Consider the following 27842-nt stretch of genomic DNA (forward strand, 5'->3'; position numbering starts at 1 on the left):
GATGAGCGCCGCAACCCCAGAGTCGGCCACGACTGAACCTAATGGTCAAGGGTCCCTTTATCTTTATGTTGATACCCAGCTCTATCTCCCCACTCCATTGACACCAGGAGAGGCCATGAAGATGCTGCATAGGTGTCTGTGGCCAGTGATAAACTGGATGGGGACCAATTAACTGAGTCTGAAACCCAATAAAATGGAAGTGCTGCAAATGGGTGATTCCCGTGCCAAGGAATTAGGTATACAACCTGTTCTGAGAGGGATTGCACTCCTCCTGAAGGAACAGGTCATAGTGTGGGAATACTCTGGGATTCCAGGTTTCTGTGGCTAGCAGTACTTTTGCCCAGCTTAGGCTGGTTTGCCAGCTAAGGCCATTTCTAGACTGGGATAGCTTGGCCTCAGTAGTTCTATGTTCTAGTGATCTCCCACTTTGACTTCTGTAATGTGTTCTACATGGAGCTGTCCTTGGAGATAGTCCAGAGACTGCAGCTAGTACAGCTGCTAAGTTGGTAAGTGGGGCAGCCTGATAGGACCACGTGTTGCTGGTCCCAAAAGCACTGGTGGTTGCCAGGTGTTAGCACTGCCATAAAAAGCCCTAAATGGCTTGGAACCCAAGATGTCTTCCCCAGCACCAACTATGTCTTCCCCAGCACCAACTATGTCAGACCCTATGATCTGGCGCTAAGGTCTTGGGCTTAGGTCAGGGGCTTCCCAGCTGGAGTTGAGCCATGACCACCTTTCAAGTGGTCTTTGTGGAATGCCCTCTCTAGTGAGGTGCTGTTGCCATCATTATTTGCTTTAAGGAGGAAGTTGAAAACATTTGTGTTTGTTGTGGTATTTGATGGCTGAAGAATACTGTTTCTGGCAACTCTGAGCTCACTAGGAGCCACAGGTGAGAGCTGAGTGCAGGGTGGGGACCAAAGGTCTGACAAACAACCTCAAAGGAGCACGATGTGTACCACTCCCTAAAATAATAATTAGTGTGAATGAAAATTTGTACCTACAGCTCTGCATCTCCTTCGGCAGTTGTGGTGTAACCCCAAGCACTGTGGCAAATATGAATCCAGTCAGAGGTGTTTATCAAGCAGCTTTGTGAATGCATTAATTGAGTTTCTACTTGGCATAGATCCCTGAGCTACAATATCAGATGTTCCTTTCCACAGTGTTGTTTCCCCCCCCCCAGTTGTCTAAATATAGCGATGTTAAGTATACATTTGTACCCAATTACCTAAAAACAATAAAAACAAATGACTAACATTTGTTGTGGCATCTCAGAAGTACTCTGTGTTTACTTGGGAGCTAATTCTTGGATTTCAGATAAAAGTGGTTGGTTAGTTGGTTGGTTGGTTGGTTGTTGTTGGTGTTGTTGTTGTTTAAATCACAAGTATGCCATGTTCATTGTTGCCAAAAGAAGAAGGGGATGCTGGGATATGAACACAGGAACCTGCCTTACGCCAGGTCAGACCATTAGTTCACAACAAGTTTGCATTGTCTACACAGACTGTCAGTCATTCTTCAGGATTTCAGATGGAGTCTCTTCCAGGCCTGTCTGAATATACTGGGGATTGAGCTTTGAACCTCTTCTGTATGTGACACAGATGCTCATTGTCATTGAACCACAGCCCTTCCCCATACAAATGGAGGTTTTACTTGGGCGGTTATGAACTCCATTTGATTATAGGAAGGACACTGAACAAAGTAGGGGCCGAGGCACAATCCACACCACTGTAATCAGTGGGAATTAATCAATAAATCAGTGGGGAGTGCATTGCATTCCAGATCTTTACATAGAGCAAAATGGCATATTTGTACGTGCATCACTTAGCAGCCACTTAGAGCTGTTTCCAGGTTTGTGTGGGCTCCCAGCATGCACCACGCCACTGGGACCTTGCTCCCCACCCATTGCAATAGGCAGCTGGTGGCCCCAGCTCCTCTCCCTTGCCCTCCATCCTCAAAGTCAGCTTTGGACAGGCAGGCAGGTAAAAAAAACTAGGGACTCTGCATGGAAAGCAGATAACTCTCCTGCTAAATGATGATAACACTTAAAAACATGTCAGGCAGTAGCTGAGGCTCCAGTTTCCTCCAAATCCATGCCTTGCTGTTTCATGCAAAACAAAGGTTTTGTACCTTCACAGTAAGGCTACCTCCCCATACGTGGAAGGTACATTGTGCTGCTGTTGCAGGACTGGGACTAGGACCATTAAAGAGCTAAGAATAAAATCTGGAGAGGCTCTTACACCCACTATTAGCTCAAAGAAATTTCAGTTAGTGTGTCTTTCTCTGAGCTGGTAAGAAGTACTAATAGTTCCCACATGGGCTCTTTTAAAGTGCCAGTGATTCCTTGGAGCGCTTGACGTCATCAAATTGTCAGCTGCAAAAGGCCTTGGATGGTTAGCCTTATATACAGCTATTAAGAGCTGAACTCTCGAGGGCCAAGCAGCAGTCTCTATATATTCTGTATGCTTTGTATCTCTTAATTCACCAAGCAGGGATGTTTGATTGGCATGGTGATGTGAGGCAGCCGTTGAAGAGAGCCGTTGAAGAGAGCAGGAAGACAAGCAAAGTCTGAATCATTTGACAACATTTCTTTTCAGACCTATACAAAAGGAGTGGTTTCTTTACTGCTCCCTCTCCTCCTGTGACTTGGGGTGTGTGTGTTAAATCAAAAGGTTGTATCCATCTTTGCAAGTGTAGAGGTCCACTCAAACAGTGTGGCTTCCCCTTCCTCTCATCTACCTCCTCAAACAGGACTGACCTAACCATGAGGCAATGTGAAGCAACTGCCTCAGGTGGCAAGATCTGTCTTCCAAAGAACACATCAGGTTCTTCTGCTGCCACAGTGCTCCTCAGCAGCCCTCCCCCAATGTTATCTTCATAGCAGTCCTCTCGAGAATAGGAGACACTGCTGGTCTCCTCCCACCCTTATGGAGGAAATGATGGAGGCAGCCCTCTGGGGTCTCCTAAGGCTTTGCACCTACCTGGTGTGATTCAGAGCACACCCACCCACCCTACGATGGCCTTTGATTTCCAGTTCAACCGTCTGGGAAGGTTGATTTGATCACTATCCCCACCACCCCCTTTCTTCTGTTCCTGGTTTAACTCTTCATTCGCTCCTTCTTTCCTGAACGGTGGGAGGCACCATTTTGTGGTTCGCCTCAGATGCCAAAAATGTCTTGGGCCAGCCCTGCCCCCGAACCTCCAAACCCTCTGGGAAGATTGGTTCAGGGAAGAGGGGGGTGAAGTTACATTGCGTCAACAGAAGTCTTATTTCACAAGCGGAATAACAGTGTTGGAGGCAACCCAAATATTTGGATCCTGCCCTCTTTCTACTTGCACACCACGTAAGGCTAAAAGTTGCCCCAGCCACCCTGGGTGGCTTCCAACACACGTTAAAAACATAATAAAGCATCAAGCACAAAAATACAGTATGCTTGAAAAACACATAAGGGGATAAAAACAAAGGTGTTAGATTAAATACATGATTGCATATGGCACTTGACCCTCTCCCGTTACACTTTTGGGTCATCCCTCACAGGTATTTGAGGATTTTTATTTTTTTTTTATTTTTTTTTGCACACACCTGAACGAACCCTTTGCAATTATGCCACACATAAAGGCTGCAGTTGGTGGCCGAGGGTCAGTTGGCACCAGCAATATTTAACTTCCTTCCCCTTACCCAGTTGCGCCATGGTAACCATCTGCAGTGCTGGAGGTGGGGAAAAACGGAAGTGCTAGGATTGTCTATTTGTGTAAAGAATAACTTAATTAGCAAGAGCTATACAAATCCTCCAAGTAGGAGTTTGGGGAAGGGGGGAGGCGCTAGGCGGCAGCAGGGAAAATAGAACAGCAAAGTCACTTATTGTTAGCGGTTTAGCAAAGCCTAACTAGTACTTGACAGTTCTTTCAATATTTGCCATTGTGTGAGCAGCTGTGATTTAAATAACACATATGGAAATGGTTTCGAGTTATCTGGAAATCTGCTTTTGTACATTCAGATTGCTCCAGGAGTTGGCCTCTGCTTTCTCCAAGGGTTGATTGGCAAACCAGTCACTAAGTCATTAGAAGGAGCCAGAGTTAGAATAGAGCTTAGCAACCCAAGCCTGTTTTGAAATCTTTCTGCTTTCATTTTTGCTGGCAATTAACATATACAGAGCTGTGCTAAAAGAGGGCAAGTGGAACATTTCTGAAACGTTGCCAGTGCATAATAATCGCTTGTTCATTTACAATTCAGATTTATTTATTTTTAATTTATTTTTGGCCTGCTTTTGCATAGCAGCACAATTGTGAAAAATCTATTGGGCGGGGAGGGGAAAGCCACGCTGCTGTGTCACCCATGAAGCTGAAATCAAACAAATAAGCAATTCTGCTCTGGTATTGACCTCCAATCGCAGCTCCCCCAATGAAGTCAAGCAAATAACAAGCCGGCGCATTAAAGCTACCTTATAAATAAATGGCATGTTCTACTGAAGATGGAATGTCTGAAAAGAAACACATACACAAACTCCTTCCACGGTTTGGCATCTTGCAAAGCAAACTGCCTCTGGTGCAGTGGCAGGCAGCAAAATCATGAAAGCCTGGTTCTGTTAACAATACTGCCCCTATTCTCCCACGTGGGAAGAATTTTGCTTATTATTCTTTGCGACGGCGAGGGTTCTGTGTCTGCTTTAGTTAGAGGCTAACCTTGTTTCCCTCCCAGTCTGTTAAAACTAAGCAAATCTTGACAGCAGAGATTTCAAAAATGGAAGTTCTGTGTGTATATACTACTCTCAGCAGGTTTCCACGGGTCCTTTAAAAGCAGAAGATCATTTAATTTCGACAGCAATTCTTCCTGTAGTGTAGAAGGGGGTTGGGAAATAGAGAGAAGGTTATGTTAAAGGGGTAGAAGGAGAAATGAAATTATGGCTATTTTTTTTAAAAAAATGTCTCCAACTGCCCTATTCTTTGCTCCCAATTCAGAGCAGATGCTTCAAGGTTTGATTAGACTGAGTGTTTTGCTTTCCTATCTCCAAGTTGAAAATGCCCTTGTAGTCCGTTGAGCACAGAAGGGGAATGTGTAGAAATATCTCACTTGCACTTCTTGGCCCTAATCTGTGTTTCCAAGGAGAAACTGGCAGATTTATTTTTTTTAAGAACCTAGTTCTCAGCAAAACAAGAATGAACACAAGCAACTTAGGTAAAGCAACGTTGTCCTCTCTCTGCCAGAGGGTAAATGCTGAAACTCAATTTGGTCATCAAGTGCAGCGAAATTAACAGGGCTTTTGGGAACTGTGTGGTTATTGTCAAACCGTTTCCCTTCATACTTTCTGTCAAAACATCTTTGCTGTGGTTGGGAAAATAGCCTTAAAACAATGAAGAAAGCCTAGCCGCCTTAAAATCTTAAATGGTATCCCTAAAATCCATATGGTATCCTGAGAACCTGACAAAAGATGTTCAATCAGCTAAACAAGGAGATATAAAAGAACACACCTGAACAAAACTTATTTGGGGATATGGGACATGGTCAGCATTTTTTCCAGCCGGAACTCACAGAACTCAGTTTTGGTTCCTCTCAGGTGGCCACCATTGTCATTCTAAGAGAACAAGTGAGGTGTTCTTGGTGAGTTCCGACACCTCTTTTTCTAGATAAATAGCACTGGACGTGGTATTCTGTCCAAAGCCCTTCATAGTAAAGGTAAATGGACCCCTGACCATTAGGTCCAGTCATGGCCGACTCTGGGGTTGCGGCACTCATCTCTCTTTATTAGCCAAGGGAGCCGACGTACAGCTTCCGGGTCATGTGGCCAGCATGACTAAGCCACTTCTGGCGAACTAGAGCAGCGCACGGAAAGGCTATTTACCTTCTCACCGGAGTGGTACCGATTTATCTACTTGCACTTTAACTTGCTTTCAAACTACTAGGTTGGCAGGAGCAGGGACCGAACAACAGGAGCTCACCCCATTGTGGGGATTCGAGCTGCTGACCTTCTGATTGGCAAGCCCTAGGCTCTGTGGTTTAACCCGCAGCGCCACCCGCTCCCCTTCAAGCCCTTCATACACAAGGGTTATTTTTCACAAAATTGTAAGATCCTCATGGGCTGTGTATCTATTAGAATAATCATAGCCATCACTTGCGAATCTGAGGCCCACAAGCTTACAAGCTCCTGTTATGCTCAGCATAGGGATATGGGGATCTCAGGTCTTTGTTTAATTTGTTTTTCACTAGAACCCCCCAAGGTCCACCAGCTGGAGAAGCATGCAAAAATGGGCTTGCGAGGCTAGCCAGGAGGAACAGACCTATACTTAGAATTACAGAATAAGGTTCATCTGAACACCCTGTTTCCACTATGAGAAGTAAACTCCCAGTCATTTTACATGATAGTCAGCTCCTTGTTTTCATATAAATGTCCCTTTTTTCAGCAGCATCCCTGTTGTGATTGTGGGAGTGGGAAGCCTTCGCCATTCTAATTCGCAAAATATATAAGTGAAACAGCTGTTCATGTTGAGTTGATGACCTTTAAGTTTCCTTTCCTTCATAAAACATATGAATCAGAAGGTGCATCTCCTAGCTTTCTTTGGAGTTGTCCCCTGGGTCCTGTCCCCCCACCCCCAAATACGGGCAATGATTTATCTGGTTGCAAAGGACTCTTTTTGTGACAATGTCTGAGTTTATTTTGGCATTCATTCTTTCCCCTTTGTTTACAGGGACCATATTTATACTGTTGATATGGATGCATCACATACAGAAGAAATTTATTTTAGCAAAGTAAGTAGTAATTCTGTCATTCTCCCACCAAGGACACGGGAAGAAACGGGGGGATAAATTAGAAAAGGAACTTAGCTCCGTGTCTTTCCAACATTGCTCTTAAAATTGCACTGATCAAGGTGGATGGTGCATATTAATCACATAGAGGGAAGCTGGAAGATCTGCCATGTCCCCAGTGAACTTCTGATAAGTGGCTTAGCTGAGATGATAAGTAATCTGCATTGTAATGTCCATCAAATGTCTTACTTGGATCCTGAAGCTTTGTTGAACAGCTAATACCATAGTAATTGGCTATAAGACCCTTTTAATAAGCAAACTCTGCTTACCTATTTAATGAATTTACCATATTTAATGAATATGGTTTTATGTCCAATCACATGCCCTCCAACATTTACCCAGTGAAAATAGGGACGTCCTATTTGATTATTACTTTATTATTTTATACTCTGCCCATCTGACTGGGTTGTCCCAGTCACTCTGGGAGGCTTCCAACATATATAAAAACATAATAAAATATTAAACTTTTTAAAAACAAGCAAACAATCTTCCCTATACTGGGCTGCCTTCAGAGGTCTTCTAAAGGTTGTATAGTTACGTATCTCCTTGGCTTGGTGGGTCACATAATTCCATAACCTCCAGCATTTCTCTGATGAAAATAGGGATGTCCTACCATACCTTTCGGGGGACGCGGGTGGCGCTGTGGGTAAAAGCCTCAGCGCCTAGGGCTTGCCGATCGAAAGGTCGGCGGTTCGAATCCCCGCGGCAGGGTGCGCTCCCGTTGCTCGGTCCCAGCGCCTGCCAACCTAGCAGTTCGAAAGCACCCCCGGGTGCAAGTAGATAAATAGGGACCGCTTACTAGCGGGAAGGTAAACGGCGTTTCCGTGTGCTGTGCTGGCTCGCCAGATGCAGCTTTGTCACGCTGGCCACGTGACCCGGAAGTGTCTCCGGACAGCGCTGGCCCCTGGCCTCTTAAGTGAGATGGGCGCACAACCCCAGAGTCTGTCAAGACTGGCCCATACGGGCAGGGGTACCTTTACCTTTACCTTACCATACCTTTCAACATTTCCCCAATAAAAATAAGGAGGTTCTAAGGAAGGTTATAACATTCTGGGATCAAATCAGAAACCAGGATGACATCTGTAAATCTGGGACTGTCCCTGTAAAACAGGCACTTGGAGGATCTGCAATCAAGCAGATTTTTTGTAAAGTTTATTTATTTATTATTACTACTTCATTTTATAATGTATATAATCAAGCAGATATATACCAAGCAAAACATAGAGGGTTTTTTCCTAATTGGCTTATAAGGACATCTACATTGTACCCAAGGTAAATTAAGATGGAAATTGAAGTGTTTTTCCTGTTCCTCGTTAAGTAGGCCATAAGTGACGTGTGATAAGAAAGAGCTGTACGTAGGTATCAGAGTTGGGAGAAAAAGGCTTGTCTCACTTCTTTGTGTGCATCTGGCACCCTGGAAATGATGACTAACATCGTGTTCAAGAGTGGAGCTAAAATTACAGGCTAAACTAACTCACCTGAGAAGAAGTTGGGAAAATGGTGATGCAACTTCAGTGAAAAAAACACGTTTTACTTGATAAAGCTACTTCACATCTGAGTAACAGAGCTATATGTTAGGTGGAAATATTGTCCGCAATATTTGCATAACTCTTGGTATTTTAAGACATGCATTATGTGATTTCAGGTACCCAGACAGTATATCTTTCAGTGGCTCCAGTTATCAACATTTCCCTCCCCTTTGAGTGCATGTATTTTAAAACGGGTCTGCTTATTAGCCAAAATCTAGCTTATAGAGCAACAAATAAGCAAGTTTGACATTTGTTTTCAGCCAGAGGAGTTCAAAGAGAATGGTTTTTGCAAGTAAAAGCTTCTGAAGCTCAACAGGAACATAGGAAGCTATCTTATACCAGCACACACCATTGATCAATCCAGCTGAGTATTGTTTGTACTCACTATTTAGCAGCTATTTAGAGTTTTAAAACAGAAGTCTGTCCCAGCCCTACTTGGCAATGTGGGATCTTCCACCCACAAAGCATGGACTCTTCCACTGAGAGAGAGAACCCTCCCAGTTTGTGAGCCAGTTTTGAGTAAGGCAGGTTGCTTGAATCAGATCTCATTGTTTCTCTGTCGTGGGTTCAGGTAGAATGCCAGAGTCCATCTTTGGTTTAAAATGTGGTAGAGTCATAGCTTAGGCATTTGTAGAAGATGGACTGAGATAAGTGAAGGTTGCCCCTCCTGTTTATTGCTGCTGGTTTGATTTTAATTGACATTTTAATCGAAGTTGTAAGTTCATCTTCTGTTTTATATAGCAATATCTTTTATGTAACCCACCCAACGATCATTGGTGAAAGTCTGGATATGTTTATTTTAGGGCTGCCATATGTCTAGAATTTCCTGGGATTTGCCCTTTGGAAATGGTTTTCGAGCAGAATTATCTAAAATCGGTTAAAATGTCCGGATTTTCACTTTTTAAAACATGGCAACCCTAATTTATGTAAACATTGCAAATTGTGACTAAAAAGTTCAAAATTAGAAGACAAGGCAACAGTCAAATGTGTAAGCAATTTTATTTCATTGCAGATAAAACAGATTTTGTTATAGATGTACACACATTTATTGCAAATAAAACACAGATTTTCACACACACAAATACTTCTATATGTAAATAGTCTATATTAACAAGGAAAACAAGAATATGTAACCATTTGTTAATGTTTTCCTCTCACCAAATTTGCTTGTTTTCAGTGAGGTGTTTTCAGTTTGGCAGGTACCATTCAAAGCTTTGCAAGCGTTCTGCATCTGTGGTGTTCCATTGTTATGGTAAATTAACCATAGTCAAAGTGCAGAAAGCTTTCAATAAGCTTATATTGAGAAGTAGTTTTCCTTAGGGAACTCTTACTTTTGAAATCAAACACAACAACCTCTGGGCTCTTAATTGATTTCTTCCTTGATCCTTGCAGAAATTGACGTGGAAATCCAGGCAGCTCGATGTAGACACATGCAGAATGAAGGGAAAACATAAGGTAGGTAATTTTCATTTCTCTGGCAGCTGCCAGTTTTGTTTAGTTTCTTGACTGCTATCTCAGACCACTCTCTGTGATGTGGATCATGCCATTCAGCTAGTAATTGCTTCCACACACACACACCCCGCCCATCAGCTTATTGAAGACTTTAATTTGCAAAAATAGTTTGCTTCTAATGTGATGAAACATTATGACAGCAGACACAGCAACATCGTAAAATGCTTAGGAGCACTGGGATTGGGATTCAGCAAGGTGCACTGACATCATTCAATGCTATATTGAGGAGCTAAGCACAACTATCCAATTTCCATTGGTTGCTGGCATAATAGTGTGTCTAATATATGTGGCCTTTTTTCTGGGCATAGGGAGGCAGAAATGATCCTAGACAAATGTTATAGTAATGCAAGATATGATTAACTGTGGATAAACCTAAATGAAATATAGTTGGCTCCATTTTTTCCATTACATCCTGAGCTCTCTTTACTAAGCTGATACTTACTAGCAGTGTCATTTACCATAGTGTAGGAAAGTGAAGTACCGAGGTCCTATTCTTGAATCAAAGACTAGCATTAAGATTCACTCCATCTAATGAACATCAGCAAAGAGGAGCAATATGATGGCCTCAGGTCCTAACAGCCAATTTGTTTAGTTAAACTATCATTTGTTTAAGCCCCTTTGTACTGGTCAAACAGATATTTTTATTTAACTGTTGTAGCCATTTTGCAAGGAAACCTGAAAGTGTTAAGAAGAATATTTGCAATGTGTTTGCTGAAATAATATTTGTGCTCTTCTTCTTTTTTGCAGGATGAATGTCATAATTTTATTAAGGTTCTTCTAAAAAGAGATGATGATACATTATTTATTTGTGGGACAAATGCCTTCAGTCCCTCCTGCAGAAATTATAAGGTATGCATTGCATTTTTAAAGAATGCATTAATGACTGGAAAGATTTTACCATAAATTACTATAATGGCTTGAAATCTATTGGTATCAGCAGAACTACATTTGACTAAAATGCATTCAGCATTTTTTTGTGTGGCAAGGCATCCCTCCTAGTCTTTGGTCTTCCCCAATACCAAGAATAAAAGACATGACAACCAATATTTGGGTGAAATCAGGCCACAACTTTATTGACAATGGATGTAAGAGGTTTGGCATAGGCACTGGGTAGATCCCATCCCTTCTGGCCGGCCGGCCTGCCAGAAGAACTTGAGTTTTGGGGTCAACCGGAAATGAAGGAATCCTTGACCTACATCAAGGGGTAATTCCCCCCCCCCCCAGATTGTACCTGTGCTGTGGCCCTGCGCCCCCACCTGGGCGACTGGCAAAAGCATCTCCCCTGGATCCCTTTACCAGGATACGCCACTTCAGAGGGGCCAGGCAGAGGCTGTAACCTCCTCTCCAACCAAGACTACACCTGTCCGATTCCTGAACCACCAAAGTTGTGACAATTGCTATGAGGATGGCGAAAAGCAGAGCGCTGGAGCCAGTTTGCCAATTGGGAAAATTCCAGCCTGGCCCCAAATACAGCGACCGACTATGCCATAGCAAGATTGAGGAGAACAACACGCAACAGCAATACAGTGGTACCTCGGGTTAAGAACTTCATTCGTTCCAGAGGTCCATTCTTAACCTGAAACTGTTCTTAACCTGAGGTACCACTTTAGCTAATGGGGCCTCCCGCTGCCGCCGCACGATTTCTGTTCTCATCCTGAAGCAAAGTTCTTAACCCGAGGTACTATTTCTGGGTTAGCAGTCTGTAACCTGAAGCGTCTGTAACCTGAAGCGTCTGTAGCCCAGGTAACCACTGTGTATAAAGGCTGGGAGGGTGGAATAAGATCTAACAAATGGTGGCTGTAGAGCAAGTCATGTGCCTATGTAATATAAGCCCGCCTCCTGGTGGCCCATGCTCATTTGTGATTCGCTGATTAGACAAGCGGGCGGGACCAAATACCCAAGCAGCCCAGAGGCTTCCTTTGCTGCCTGGGAAACAGCCACTGGTGCTTCCCATATTGGATCCCGGCACATGGAGAAATGCCAGCCCCCAATGGCGCCCACCAGGGAGGGTGAGCTGCAGGCTAGGTAAAGCAACAGAAGACTGCCTTGTGAGATTATTCAGTTTATCTGCTCTAGTTTGACCTCCCTCATCCTGAAGTTGGGTTTCCACTTGCTATTGTGCTGAGAGCTTTTAGACATACACAGATCCATTGCTCACACAGCTGCTTCCCTGAGATTGAATGGGAAAGCCTTCGCTCACGTGGAGCTCCATGTGTGTATCAGAACCCTACAGAGTTTTGGATTGCAGAATGTAGGTTTAATCCCTGTCTGAAATTAAGGTGCGCCTGAAGCAATTTAGGTATCTTTCGCAATCCTCTTGAATCAGTATTTATTACTGCGTAAGCCCGATAATACTTTGTACTCACTTGGAAGACTATCTTACCGCTTTGTACAGTCAAGTTATTCCCTCGGTGGTTGTTAATTAAAATGTTCAACTCTGACAGACCTGAAAGGAGATGCCTGAAGCTAAGGATTTGTAGCCATCTCAAGCATAGGGAAGTAGGAGCCTGGCTGTGGTGTTATACCCAGCCCCTCCGTTGCGAATATAGGCAGCGAAGAGGTTGGTACAGCAGGAAACTGGCTCACCGAAGAGTGAAGTGGTCAGCACTGATCAGCTGCTGCTGTTCAGCTACTCAGATCTTCTCAGAAGAAAGCAAGTTTTGGCACCAAAGTTCATTTCCCTTCTTACCTGAGCACTGCAGTGACTCTTGGTGCGCAGAAATTCAATTCGTAGCTTTTGCATTCACTCATCATTTTGGTCCTAGGTGTTCAGTCCTGGAAGGAACCCTCTTTGCAGTCATTGCAAATGTTTTTTTTGCTGCTTTAGATCTGGCTGTTAGAAACTGAGACACAATGAAAAGCACAGTGTGCTTATAATTTCTCTTATTTGCAAGGCCCCTCTCCAGCTCCTCTCCTGAGAGCGGAGAAGGTTTGCTCATATATACTATTAGCCAACCTGGCTGGTGAGCACCAACATGATTATAGGGCTGCTGAGAAAGAAGAATGAAGGCACATTCTGCAGAAACCCAAGATCTGCAGATGTAGAAGAAGATTGTAGAGAAAAAAACTGAAGGCAACAAAAAACCCTAGAACAACTCAGTGAGGCCTGGGCCTGCTCAGATATCACAGAATGTTGAATGACCAGAGAACAGGACAAAAAAAATTGAGGGGTGAGGAGGATAGAACAGATTATTTTGAAAGAAAGAATGGCTGCCTAGCGCTTTGAGCAGGAGTTCTTGACACTCTTGCTGCTATAGCTAGGTTATTATAAATGGAAGAGAAGAACAACTATAGTAGCAACCAGAGCTCTAGGATTTATAGTAGGATCTTGGATGTCATCTGCTTGCTTCAGACATGTTAACTTAGCAACGGTGAAAGCTTTCACCAGCTTTGTGTGCTGACAAATCTAAGCTGTGCCTCATAAAATCCTCAATTACTGCTATAGTTCAAATCCGCATGCATGGGGTTTATGGAGGAGCGAATGAAAATACTACATTGTGTGGGGGTGGGTATCTAGCGAGCAAATGTGAGGCTACAGCCCAGATAAATAACTTCAGTCAATTAAAAACATTTTTAATCATTTAATCTGTTCATTAAAATTGTATATTCACAATACTTTGGAAACGATTTTAAAAGTGCAACATTGACGCACTCGATACTGCATCCATCTCCCCACTAGAGGAACCCTAGATGTGATCTGTCTTAAATAATTTAATCATAGAATTGTAGAGGTGGAAGGGATTCCTTGGGTCATCTAGTCCAACCCACTGCAATGCAGGAATCTCAACTAAAGCATCCATGACAGATGGCCATCCAGCCTTGCTAAAAAAAGACTTCCAAAAAGACTTCACCCCCTTCCAAGGGAGTCCGTCCCACTGTCCCAACAGCTCTGACTATCAGAAAGTTATTCCTGATGTTTAGTCGGAATCTCCGTTCTAATTTGAAGCCATTGGTTTGGGTCGTAGCCTCCAGAGCAGGAGAAAACAAGCTTGCTCTATCTTCCATGTGATAGTTGAAGATGGCTATCATATGTCCTCTCAGTTTCCTATTTACCAACTCCCTCAATCCTTCCTCATCAGGCTTGGTTGCCAAACCCTTTGTCATCATGGTTGCCTTCCTCTACACACATTCCAGCTTGTCATTATCCTCCTTAAACTGTGGTACCCATCACTGGACACAGTATCCCAGGTGTGGTCTGACCAAGGCAGAATAGTGCAGTGCTATGAGTTTCTTTGATCAGGACACACTTCTTCTGTTGATGCAGCCTAGAATAGCATTTGGTGTTTCACTGCTGCATCACACTGTTGACTCATGTTAAGCTTATGAGCTATTAAGACCCCTAGATCCTTTTCACATGTACTACTGGCAAGACAGGTGTCCCCCATCTTATATTTGTGCAGCTGCTTATTCCTGCCAAACCTTACATTTGTCCCTAATGAAATCCATTAGGTTGGTTTTGGTCCAGTTCTCCAATCTGTAAAAAGAGGAAGGGTTGTACCCTTATCAAGCCGCAGTAAGATAGAACTCTTAAGTAGGTATGATTCTTTGCATTCTAAGAGGCTGTGATTCTTATGGGCATATGGAGTACAGATTATTGGGTATGCAAAGTGTACCTAGTCCCTGTCTTCTGCAATATGCATCCCTTGTAAGAGATGATTGAAAATGGTCTTGTTGGGAAGATGTTTTTTTCATCTGGATAAATGGCATACTGCAGTTCATACTGACTACTCTGCCACAACATACATCTCACCATACAACATCTTTGCTGACTTCATATTTACCATACCCAACATATAGCTAATATTCTTTGGCTTCCAGTACCACATCAAGCTGATGTAACTTCAGTCCTGAGGTTCTCTCAGTGTGAATCAAAGGAATGTGTAGGGAATTCAGAGGAGACACTTAAGCTTCTCCTTTGTATCCTCTTAAAAATGTATCTTGGGGTAGGAATTATAATTCCAAAACCAATACACATCTTGCCACATTGCCGATTATCTGTAGTTTATCATTGTGGCAACTCTACATTCCCCCAAGACCCTGATTGCTCTGACACTCTCAAGCACTTCATGGTTTCATAGATGCTCATTCCCTTCCTCCCAGCAAACCAAAGAACAGAGTAGAAGGCTACAAGCTTAAGTCTCTGTCTTACATGTAGAGAGACAGTTATTTTTCTTGAATTTGGGGAGTCATGCAGCGATATAGTTTGGGAAACTGTGCTTCAGTCCTCACTGTAATAAATGTGACAGACAAACCTCAAGGAGTCTTCCAGCTGGGAAGCCGTATTTCTTGCTCAAATACAGATATAGATATTGTGGAATCATGTGGGGAATATAAATGGCCTTCTTTTATTATTTCTACAGATGTTTCATTCCCAATGATATATGGGCCCAGTTTGGTTTCCACACCTGTTGCAGGGCTGTCAGAAAGCCTGCACTCAATAACATCTCAGGGGCCTTCAGAAGGTCATTGGAGCACCTGGGCTCAGCCATGGTAGAGCGCTTGACGTGCGCTGGCCTGATGCTACTGTCGTCCCTTGGGCATTGGAAGCGAAAGTGCAGATGGGCCCAGAACATTGTACTCCAAGCAGAACTCCTTTCCTTTTTACAATTATTTTAAACGCTTTTCCATCCTAGGATAAACACAACTGATTCCCTTCAGAAGGTCTAGAGAGGAGGAGATACAAGACAGGAAACAAATGATGACTAATCACCCATTGCTTTGAAATAGGCCTCTCAATTCATGGGACTGGAAGTTGATTGGATGCGACTGGTGGTGCTTAGATGGCTGATTATCCACACTAGCGTTTCAAACTCTGTATCTTATGCTTGAAGTAAATTGAATTTGCTAGGTAGATCCAAGAACCCACATAAAACAAAAGTCACTACTGAGTAATCCTGAGATACATGAATCTTAGGCCTATAGGCTCTGTACTTTCCCCTGTAGCTTCTGCTATAAACCTGCTGAACTTCTGCTTTGTGTTGAGCTGGTTATTTGTATAATTACGGCTACCCTATGGAGAATTAGTTTCCCAAGGGTTACACTTAAGGCTGAGATTTACAAGTACTTCACAGATTAATTCTTGACAGGCAGAAAGAGGATTTATGCATGACACCGACTCCAACCAAAATATCAAATGTCTTTCCGAAAGGGAAATTGCAAAAAAAAGAAAAGAAAAGCATGATTCTGGTTATAAATAGTATGAGGAAAAGAGGCTCTTTTGCAGCAAAAAAAAAAAAAAATTGCAAGCAGTGCTCCACATGATTGCAAACTGTGAAAAAGTAGGTTAATACCATAATTTAGCTGTGTTCTTAAAACACAGTAAAAAGTCTGCAGATAAAGGAAGAAAAGGAACTCAGAAAGGAACTCCACGAGTGTTCATTTAGTTTGTTTTATTTGCTTCTAAAGGGATTCCGCTATTTTGTTTTTCAGATGGATACTTTGGAGTTTCTGGGAGATGAGTTCAGTGGGATGGCCAGGTGTCCTTATGATGCAAAGCATGCCAACGTTGCGTTGTTTGCAGGTAATAAAGCAACAGAAAAAATAACACACTGTATTACAGTTTTGTGCTTACTTTAGTACAGTTATGATGCACATCCACAAGGTGTAGTTACAGGTAGGTAGCCATGTTGGTCTGCCATGGTCGAAACAAAATTTAAAAAATCCTTCAATAGCACCCGTAGAGACCAATTAAGTTTGTTATTGGTATGAGCTTTTGTGTGCATGCACACTTCTTCAGATACCAAGGTGGTGAGTTTATGAACAATCACCTATAGTAGAGGTCAGGAGGAAATAATTAGCTTCCGACGTATCACGTAGCTTGGGACTAATGAATGGATGGTGACCTATTCAGACCTCTCTGTTTTGCAAGGCATTATCTGCACTTGTATGTATAAAAGGAAATAGTGTTCTTTTTATGTAAATATGTTTTTATTATTTTACGATTTCAGCTTCAACATTTTGCATCAACAAGAAAAAATAATTTTCAAAAAGTAAAAGTAATCATATAACATTCACTTTTTTTTTGGAGGTTCTCTTTAACCTCCTGACTTCCCTCCGTTTACTTTCCTGGTTCATAAATATATACATTTTCTGCATAATTATACTTAAGCCTCATTTTCTTATCCTCATATTGTAACTACGTGCCATCAAACTTTAGTATTTCAATTCAGGTTTCCTTTCATAGATTTTATCTCATTTTAAACTACTTGCAAGTGTTTAATCAAAGCCTGCCAACGTTTCTACTTGTTTACGATATTTTTGTACATATACAATAAATGTTTGCCATTCTTTTTTAAATTTCTCATTATCATTGTCTCTGAGCTTTTCTGTGAGTTTAGCCATTTCAGCATAGTCCATCAGTTTCAGTTGCCATTCTTCTATTGTTGGTATCGTGTCTTCCTTCCATCTTGGGGCTAGTAGAATCCGGGTTGCTGATGTTGCATACATGGACAATTTCTTATTTTCTTTCGGTATTTGAAAAATAGGAAATAGTGTTCTGATAGAACACAAAGTCAGGGTGAGGCAGAACATCTTTTCACATCCTGCCTTCTGAAAGCCCATGATAAAACAAAAGATTTCACATGAACTGTAGTAATAACCGTTCATTATGTATGGTTCCACACTTTGTGGGCTAAAATAGAAAGGAGAAAAAAAGGACAAACCTGGTGTGATTCAGCTTCCTGATGTTTTGTTACCAGCTGTGGCAAGGGAGGGGACTGAACCGGAGTCTGTGGGTTTAATCATGATTTATTATGCATGCAACGAAATGCAATTAACTCTTCTTTTTGCAGTAGTTTAAAAATTGAGTGCTTATTAGAGGGGTTAATTTGGGCCATTGATTATAGAATGGCATTTTGGAAATTTGTGCCTTATAGATTTTAGATTAAATTGTCTCATTACCGAAATTGTGTTAGCATGAACCCCAATGATCCCATTTCAAATTTAGCTGTAAAATACGCAGTAGTATTGTGGAAACCACCTGGTAAAACCTTTGGGATGTTTTTTCCCCCAGCAGGTGCCTAGTTCCAGAAGAAGCAGGGTGTCTAACTACTATCTCCCCCACTCCCTATTAAAAATTTACTCGATTGCATAATAGACTAACCTGTGCTAATTCACAAAACAGAAAATCCTGAATATTTGAAATCATCCAACTTTTACTCCAATCTGGATTCTTGATTACTTACCTGCATACAGTATTGGTGTTGCTGGTAGATAGTAATTTTTTTAGTGGCATTGTTGTAGAACATATCTTGATACTTCTTCCTGCAGAGGCTGTGTCCAAAACAGTACGATTGCCACATGTTCATGCAGTCCTGTTCAATGTAATCATATGTGCATTTACTTTGGAGCAAGTTCCACTGCATCTAATGGGCCTTACATGCTAGGATTTCTGTTAAGTTGTGGGCGAACAGAACAATGTAACTGTTGCCATTTTCTAAAACTATCCAATCACTGAATGTCACTTTTCAATCCTTCATTTGCATACAAACTATCCAATCACTGAACGTCACTTTTCGATCCTTCATTTGCATAACTATCTACAGTATCCCCCTGCTGGCCCAGGGTGAGAACTTCAATACATAACAATTTCAGCCTTCATTTCATTTCTAAACTATTTTTTAACCAGAGCAAATCTGTAAATGTTTCTGCACCCTCTTTTCAGAACTGCAGCAGTGCATGATTTATTTCTCCTGATAAAGTCTGAATATGTTTCAAACCTATTAGTTTGAAAGAATGCCAGTGCAAGTAGATAAATAGGTACCACAGTGGCGGGAAGGTAAACGGCATTCCCGTCCACTCCGGTTTCCGTCACAGTGTTCCGTTGCACTAGAAGCAGTTTAGTCATACTGGCCACATGACCCAGAAAGCTGCCTGTGGACAAACGCTGGCTCCCTCGGCCTGAAAGCGAGATGAGCGCCACAACCCCAGAGTCATCTGTGACTGGACTTAACTGTCAGGGGTCCTTTACCTTTTTTATGTTTGATTGCACATCTGTTTGAACACACACACACACTCACTCATGTCAGGGGATATAAAGTGTATTCTTCTGGAAATTATTTCAAAATGCCATATTGGTTGCACAAAAGGTCCAGTCAGATACCACATTCTTTTATGCAGTGACTCAGTCGGTAGAGCATGAGATTCTTAATCTCACGGTTGTGGGGGCTGAATTAGATGACCCTCGTGGTCCTTTTTGGATTGTTTTCAATAGCCTGTTACAATGATTCCCGAGGAAAGATAAATGAACTCTTCTTTCACTCTGTTTCTCTATGTTGTTTTCTGTCTCTGCCTCTCTCTCTCTCCTCCTTCTTTCATTTCCGCCTCTGAAGAGGGAAAACTGTATTCCGCCACTGTGACAGACTTCCTTGCAATAGATGCGGTCATTTACCGGAGCCTTGGAGACAGCCCAACTCTGCGGACAGTCAAACATGATTCAAAATGGTTAAAAGGTACGTAAACAGAAGCAAGGAGAGGAAGGGCAGCACTTTTTATTACAGTCTTAGGTTCCTGACAGACCTTGCTGTGTTGTTTTGCTTTATATTTTACTGCGCTGTTTTGCAGTCCAGTCCTTTAGTGATTGTTACAAATAAAAGATGTTCAAAGCACATGTCGGTTGTACTTCATTTCAGCAAGGGCTTCTGTCAGGTAGAGGGCACTAAATTGCCTTCTTTACTGGTACATTTATTTCACTCTCCCCACCCCCCTGAGTTGCTAGATATTGATAGAGCCACCAAGAATAGGTTGCATCCAATTTACTTTTTTAAAGCCTGGCTATTTCACCATGCTATGGAAAAGATAGAGATTCGGAGCAGGTAAGGAGCATTTTGAAGCCGTGGTGGCGCCATCAGCCCTTCCCTCCAATTGGGCTAAGTAACTATCAACGCTTTATGAGGTGTAAAAAATTTGTTCTGTGGTCTTAAGATCCATCAATAAAAATAAAATAACAGAACTTCCATTTCATTGTCATGAAGTGCTGAATGGGTGCTGCTGAATTAGGCAATTTGTATGTTCTAAATAGCCTCATTGTTAAGAATGTTGCCATTCATTCTTTTCCAATGGCCTTATGAATGGGTGACACATTCTGAGATAGTGAAAAGGGGGCTTTTGCTTGTAGACAGAAATGCAAGAGGAGGGGGAGGGAGAGAGAGAGAGCAGTGTGAAAATGATTCTGTTATATCCAATCTTTCTTTGAAAATTATTGTATTTTTTATAATTAGCAAGCATTTTACTACTTCTCCATGTGACTATAGGCAATGCTGTTAATTCTCTGTGGAAGAAATACCGCTGCTTCCCCAAATTTTGTATTCAGAGTAAATTAACGCAAATGGCAAATGGAAGACTTGTACCCCCTGTTTATTGCTATGCATGATTTTTCCTGCCTTCAGGGTTCTTTTCCTCAAGGCAGAGGGAAAGGGAGTGGAACAATGAGACCCTGGGATAGGAGAAATGAGCTGTGAAAAATGCTTGGGGACCAACATAGGGCCCTGAAGCCCCAGGTATCAGCCAAGGACACCATTGTTTCAGAACCTTCAGTAGTTCTCCATGTATATAAGAACTGGAGAGGAAGGTATCTTATAAATATGTGAGTTTGGTTATCAAATTCCCAGCAATTTTCCGGTTTCCTTTCTTACGGTCACTTAAAAAAAAATGTTATCCATGATTGGTTTGGTCTGGCTTTGTGGTTTTATTAAATTGCTCCAAGGCTTTGGACCCCACATCTTCCTATTCGTTAACATGTCCAACCGGTCAGTCACGATCTACTGGTCAATCGTGGAGTGTTCCTGGTCGATTGTAGGATCCTTAGTGATTGGCAGCCAAGAGAAAAGCTCAGCCACTCTGGGCAATAACAATGGGTAGATCACTGCCAGTTTTATTATACTGGGAGTAGATCACAGTCTCCAGAGAGCTGGACGTGCCTGCTATAGGGGAATAGTCTTCCTGCTTAAACAGGAGTTTAAAACCCACACCAAATTGATGTGTTTTGCTCATAGTTCCTTGTTTATTTGTACACTTCGTCTTTCTTGCAGAGCCTTACTTTGTCCATGCAGTGGATTATGGCAACTATATCTACTTCTTCTTTCGAGAAATAGCCGTGGAGTATCACAGCATGGGGAAGGTAAGGGGCAAAAATATATTGTAGGCCATTGTGAGTTAGGGATGACCTTGAAATGAGAGCTATAAATCATAATGGCAAGGTCATTGTTTTGAGAGGATGCTGCCGCTGCTGCTGCCAAAGGTTGGTTGGAATACAGCATTGCACTCTGCCTTGGATATAAAACACTCTGGCTTCGGATGGCAACAAGAGGCACAGGGCTTTTCTTCTTCTCCTCCCCATTAAGCAGGAAAGCATATGGCAAATTGATTTAATTCAGAGCTCCAAATAATCATTACAAGCCTGACTTTAAAGCAAGGAAGCAGCTGCATTTGGAGAACAGCAGAAGTAAATGGGAAGGAAATTTCAGCCTTGCTATATCATAAAAGCACAATGGAAGCCTTATTGACAAGATATATATATATATTATATAAATAAAAAAGCGCAATAAATGTATTAAAAAGCTTGCAAGGTTAAAAAGGAGACAGACATAAATAAAGTCCTGATGACGCTTGCATACTTTAAAGAAATGCTGGGGATAGAGGAGGCTAGTGGTTTAGGCTGCGTGGATCGCAGATGTAGAAAGTGCTTTTGTTTGTCGAAAGAGAAAGCTGAGTGGTCTGCATAGAAATGAGTTTTATACAAGCTGAGAACAGTTCTCCTGAAGGATTTATGGCTGTGTATGAAATGTCACCGGCTTATCTTTCATAGTACAGAGTTCCAAAGCCGAATTTTCTTCTGTTTGCTATTTGTCACAGATTATGGAAAACATGGGATCAAACCAAGCGCCAAGTGTTGCCATTTCTGTCTTTTTAGATATATATATATACATAAAACAGGGAGGTGGGTAGAAACAGAACTTCAGCAAAGTCCTTTTGATGAATAAATAGTTCAGTTTCTTTATTCCCCTTCCCCGCACTTTCCCCAACTCTAGGTAGTTTTCCCCAGAGTAGCTCGTGTGTGCAAGAATGACATGGGTGGATCCCAACGAGTGCTAGAAAAACAATGGACTTCCTTCCTGAAGGCACGGCTGAACTGCTCTGTTCCTGGCGATTCACACTTCTATTTCAACATACTGCAGGCAGTTACAGATGTTATCCATATCAATGGTCGCAATATTGTCTTGGCCACCTTCTCCACCCCCTACAACAGGTAATTAACTAGTATCATTCTTGCTTGCAAGTTTTTGAATTGAATTGCTCCTGAATCCCACAAGCTTTTCGAGTCTTCTGCCAGAACTATGGAAGCTGGGAAGGATGGTTGTGAATGCAAAGTAGAGCAAGTTGTAAAAAGTCTTGTACTCTATAGTTTTCCAGTGTATTTGCCTATTTAATTATTTAAGCTGTTTATATACCACTTAACTATCAAAATTTCATCACTGGGAAAAGTCTGCAGCCTGGTTCATACACAATGGCAAAGTATTTTCCTGCTATATTAACAGGTTCTATGTGTTTTAATCCTCCTGCTCCACCCTTCCCCTCTTTCACATGTTACAGGAGGAAACCGATAGCATCTGTTTTTCATTTTTAACTAACTGCAGTTTCTGGTAATGTCTAAACTCTGGGAATTATGATTTATTAAAGTATGAACGATGACAGCAAGCTAGATTCAGAGATTCTGGATTGATTCTGGTTGTTCAACTGACAGGAGTTTAACCAAGCCATAGTTTGTTGAGCTCTGATGTTGTGGGGAATGTGGTTTGCTGAAAACCCAAATCAAGGGCATTCAGTATCTTCCTCCTGGACCATAAAAGAGGACCAGTGGGGAGTATGTGAGCCTGAAAATTGTGGAGGCTCATTCACATATTGGAAACCATATTAAAAAAAATAAAATACATGTGAACCAGGTCTTTGAGAATTCTATCTCATCTTTTTGCATTTTTGTGACGGCTTCATAAAATTGGCATAATTTTCTCAGTTGTTTTTGGAGAATCCAAAGGATATCATTCCCATTACACTCCCATGTTTTCCCATTGCCTTGTCAATTGTCCAAGTGCTCATTTTTAACATGGGGTGGAATCGCAGTACACTTTTTGGAGGTGTAGACCAGCTTAGCCTTTCTGCAGACTAGATGAACCTCAGGGTCCCTTCCAACTCTATGGTACTATGAGTGTTCAGCGACACACACAGTGATCTGACTGGTCCTTTCGCCACTCTTTTTTGCTTGCGTCTTGCATTACGTGACTGGGCCTTTGCCATTACCTTTTCTGCAACATGAGCCCCTCATCAATTTTAAAAGCTATAGGGCAACATCCAACATTACACATACAGACTTCCCCTTTCTCTCCCTCCACCAAAGCCAATGTGCCCCCCCCTAATGTTTTCAGTAGGGTCCCTCAACCATCCCAAGTAGATAAGGGGGAAGAGAGAGGCATCCAGCTGGAGGTTAAATCTGGCCTGTACATCCACTGTGTACATTCCACAGACAGACAGACAGACAGACAGACAGATGCTAATGGATTTTACCAATACAGTGGAACCTCTACTCACAACCACAATCTGTTCCGGAGGTCCGTCCTTATGGTGAAACAGTCGCTGGGAGAGGCGCTGTTGTGCACAGGTGTGGGCAGTGATTGCCCGCTCCTGCACAGGTGCAAATGGTGGCAAACCCGCCAGTTACTTCCAGGTTTGCCGTGGGCACAAATTGGAACGTCCGTGTGCGGAGGTGGTTGTAAGTAGAGGTTCTACTGTAGAGGTTCTGCCTTCAAAGGTAGCCCCACGTAGAGCGCATTGCAGTAGTCCAAGCGGGAGATAACTAGAGCGTGCACCACTCTGGCGAGACTGTCCGCAGGCAGGTAGGGTCTCAGCCTGCGTACCAGGTGGAGCTTAATAGTGTGCACACTCACACATTTCTTTAGAAAAGCATTGTACTGCAATCACTCATAAGCCACCTTCAGGGGGGGGGAATGTTGCACTTTGGTACATGCAGTTGCGTGATCCGCTTTAAAAGAAGCCATGAGAAAGAGCAGGGAGCATCAGTACAAGTGTCATCAGAGGCAGATTGAGGGGAGCGGGGCATAGTAGGGGATACCACAACTATAATTTAGAATGGAGTGCAAGAGGAAGGGAGGGGGCACTGCATTTTGTCATCACACAGGGCGCTACTGAAATGTTATACCCCAAGCTGTGCCACTGAATGTCATATACCAGGGGTCAGCAAACTTTTTCAGCAGGGGGCCGGTGTACTGTCCCTCAGACCTTGTGGGGGGCTGGACTATATTTGGGGGGGGGGATGAACAAATTCCTATGCCCCACAAATAACCCAGAGATGCACTTTAAATAAAAGGACACATTCTACTCATGTAAAAACACACTGATTCCCAGACCGTCTGCAGGCCGGATTTAGAATTCGATTGGGCCGGATCTGGCCCCCGGGCCTTAGTTTGCCTGCCCATGTCATATACTTTCGACCAGTACTGTAATGCTCTGTAATGCCCACTTGGCCTGGCCAGGCATTATGGGGTGCTCATGGGCAAATCATTATCATTATCATTATTCCCTACCTTTTCCCCTGACAGAACTCAAAGCAGCTTACATATAAAAATGAAAACCGCTAAGAATTTTTTTGGGGGGGGGGAAATCATTAAAAAGCAATTAAAACTATGTAAAACTGAATGGCTTGGGCCGTTGGCATGATCACCCCTGAATGCCCTCTCCCACTTTGTGGCACCTGCTTGGCTCTCTGGTATACTCCAGAGCTTAGGGCAAGGAAACAAACTAGGAGACGGCTCAAACGTGGGGAGAGGAAAGATCTGGTTGAATGCAAGTCTACCTAGTGGCATTAAAGGCAGCCAAGAATTCATACTTTGCTGCCTCCATTGCATCCTCACTATACCGTCCAGCAGAGCTTTTCCTGGGTAGTGTGGGGCCTCTTACAGTCTGGCCCGAAGGAGGCAGTAGAACTGACAGTAGCTCACTACAACTTGTTTGCAAAGCCTTTTGAAGACAAAATTGCTTGCATCCCACAGCAGATGACTCTCAAAGGGCTTTCCGACAACTAGTCCTGTTGTGTTGGATGAGTTTCAGTTAGGAAGGCTCATTCAGCCCAGTGGGAAAGGACAGCTAAAGTGAGCAAGCACCCATTGTTCACTGAGCCACTTTGGCATGACGCTTCCACTCATGGCAGCATCTCTTGATCAGCAGGATCAATAGAGGTGGCAAGAGTGGAAGCGAAGCATATGTGACTCCCGTATCCCTTTTCCCTGATGCCTGACGTGTGGAAAGACGCCCTCCTCAATCTGTGCTCGTGCACGTTGTACGAGCTGCATCGGGAGTCCACACATTTCGCACCAGGAGGCATGTTCCAGTTTTGCCCTTGGTGAGATTAAGCGGAGGATTCCTAACTCGCTTGCTTCTGCTGTGACTGGGTGAAACCGTCCTCAGAAACGCATTGGGGAATGCCTTCTACTCAAGCCCTGTTTTGAAATGAATGGGGCTCATGAAACAGAACGGAACAGCACTGCTAAGTAACTCCAAAGCATCTCGACAGGACAGATCCCTAACAGATTGTACTCCCTGTGATTCAGAGGGAAATAAAGAGTGCCTGCATGCCAAGTAGGAATAATTCTCTCTCATGATAGATTTGAGTTTCCTTTCTGTGAATGGATGCCTCTTCCTTTTCCCTTGTAAGGCACCCAGCTCAGCAGATGGCCTGAGCATGGCGAAGTCCTTTCCTTTCTGCTGCAATACGAGTCATAAATAACAGTAACAGGGCCCATTATTCCGACACCCATAGTTTTTTAGGTCAGCTAATAAAAGACTTTTACAGCATTCACCTCATCTGTTAAGAATTTGTAAGTGCTGGTATATTACCACACACTTTCAGTAATTTATGGGAACATGCTAAGATCTCCAGTTGCTAAGGTCTCCAGGAAACTTTGGCAAATATGCTAATTAAAGTAAAATTGCTCCTGTGACAACTGGGGCCTGTTTCCTTTCCCATGCTATTCTATTAGAAGGGGCATTTGATGGAAGAGGGAGAGCCTGAGTTCATGCATTCAAGCTCTGCGTTGGCTACCTGGAGTCAAAGGCTAAGCTCAGCACTGTCAAAGGCAGGCCTCCTGCTGCTCAAAAAAAACGAGGAAAGGGGCAAGGCAGCGAGGCATAATAGCTACTATTGACAACCAAATTAGAACAGCTGCTTTGGGAATGATTCAGCCATGAACTGAAAATACAGCCAACGCGAGAAGTAAACACGTTTTATTTGCAAGAAAATCAGTGTTGAGAATAACATGTGTGTAGCCAAAGGGGGGTGGGGTTGGGGGGAGGAAGCATTTAAAAAAAAGAAAGAACCCTAAGTAGGTTGAAGTCTAACTTTCTCCTGCATTTTCCTAACTGTGTCCTTGGCAACATTAAATGTTCACAGTGTAAGCTTGCATTAGCTCTGTTATTCCTTCAGGGCACCCCACCAGCCCATTTTCCTTTCCCTTCAGCTATTATTGGGGCACTAACAGCCTGCCGCTGTTTTTGAGTGGGGTTCTAGAACATAACCAGAAAATTTAGGTTGTCCCGTTATAGTTGATTGGGAGGGAAGTCTTGTTCAACAAACCTCACTTTTGAAGGAAAGAGTAAACAGGTGGGTCTTAAGTAGCTGACAAAAGATGTAAAGTGTTGGTGCCAGGCACACCTCTTTAGAAAGAGAGTTTCACAGTTTTGGGGCCAACACAGAGAAGACCATGTCATAAGCCACTGCTCCCCGAGTCCCTGAGGGAGTAGCACTACCAACGAGGCTTCATCCACTGATCCTAATACCCGAATTAGCACATATGGTAGGAAGTGCTCCAGATATCTGGGGCCCAAATGACTTTATACATTTATGAAGACAGCATGAATTGGGCTCGGAAATGGATAGAGCAAATGTTTCAGGACGGGTATCACAAGAGTCCCTAGGGGCATTCTGAATCCCATTCTAGCTGTTACATTCTGCACCATTTGCAGCATCCAGACCATTTTGAAGGGCAGCCCCACACAGAACACATTGCAGCAGTCCAGTGTGGAGGTTCCCAGAGCATGGAGTACCATGGCCAAGTTGTCTCTGTCCAGGAGGTATTGTGGTTTGCGCACTAGATGTAGCTGGAAGTAGGTACTCCTAGCCACCAAGGCCACATTGTCATTGAATCCAGGAGAGACTGCACACCTGCTGCTTCAAGCTGTCCAGAGGAGGCCATACTATGTTCTCTGGCTGCAACATTTGCTTAGGTTGCCTCAGTTAAAGCAGCTTCATCTAACTGGCAATCAGGAACAGACCACATCAATTTTGGTCCTTTAGCAGTACGGACACTTTTCCTGAAGTTGGACCAAGCTGCCTAATTCTTAACAGCCGTTCTATAAACACAAGCCGGAAGCAGGTTCTGCGTGAACCTGCTTCTTAGTAATACGTGAAGCAGTCTTAGGCCGCTGGCATGCTGCATTGTGGAAGTGGACCACATTGTAGTGAGTGACACTGTTTTTGCTCTCTGGTCATAGAATTGCAGAGTTGGAAGGGATCCTGAGAATCATCTAGTCCAACTCACTACAATGCAGGAATATGCAGCTGTCCCATACAGGGATCAAACCTGCAACCTTGGCATTATCAGCACCACGCTCTCACCAACTGAGCTATCCGGCTATGCATATACCTGGCACGACGCAGGCACAGTTATAAGCACTGCAGTTTTACCAGTTGTGGGTCTGTCACTAACTCACTCACTGAGAGAAAGCCACTGTTCCGCTAATAAGTTTTATGTCTGAGTTTACGCAGCACCCTATGATAGGTAAAGGTACCCCTGCCCGTACGGGCCAGTCTTGCCAGACTCTGGGGTTGTGCGCCCATCTCACTCTAGAGGCTGGGAGCCAGCGCTGTCCGCAGACACTTCCGGGTCACGTGGCCAGCGTGACATCGCTGCTCTGGCGAGCCAGAGCCGCACACGGAAACG

The 27842-nt window shown here is 43.1% G+C and overlaps 1 protein-coding gene across 7 annotated transcripts in view; it reads left to right on the plus strand.

Moving 5' to 3' along the window:
• Window positions 1–27842, plus strand: part of SEMA6A (semaphorin 6A) — a 182291-nt gene that overhangs the window by 101890 nt on the left and 52559 nt on the right. For all 7 annotated transcript variants that reach the window (XM_028749366.2, XM_028749370.2, XM_028749368.2 and 4 more), the window contains exons 4-10: window positions 6679–6739; window positions 9718–9780; window positions 10585–10686; window positions 16267–16357; window positions 19167–19286; window positions 20865–20953; window positions 21864–22081. In XM_028749366.2, coding sequence (XP_028605199.2) covers window positions 6679–6739; window positions 9718–9780; window positions 10585–10686; window positions 16267–16357; window positions 19167–19286; window positions 20865–20953; window positions 21864–22081 — 744 coding nt within the window. The remainder of the gene's footprint in view (window positions 1–6678; window positions 6740–9717; window positions 9781–10584; window positions 10687–16266; window positions 16358–19166; window positions 19287–20864; window positions 20954–21863; window positions 22082–27842) is intronic.

This window comes from Podarcis muralis, chromosome 11 (assembly GCF_964188315.1).
Source record: "Podarcis muralis chromosome 11, rPodMur119.hap1.1, whole genome shotgun sequence".
Lineage (NCBI taxonomy): Eukaryota > Metazoa > Chordata > Lepidosauria > Squamata > Lacertidae > Podarcis > Podarcis muralis.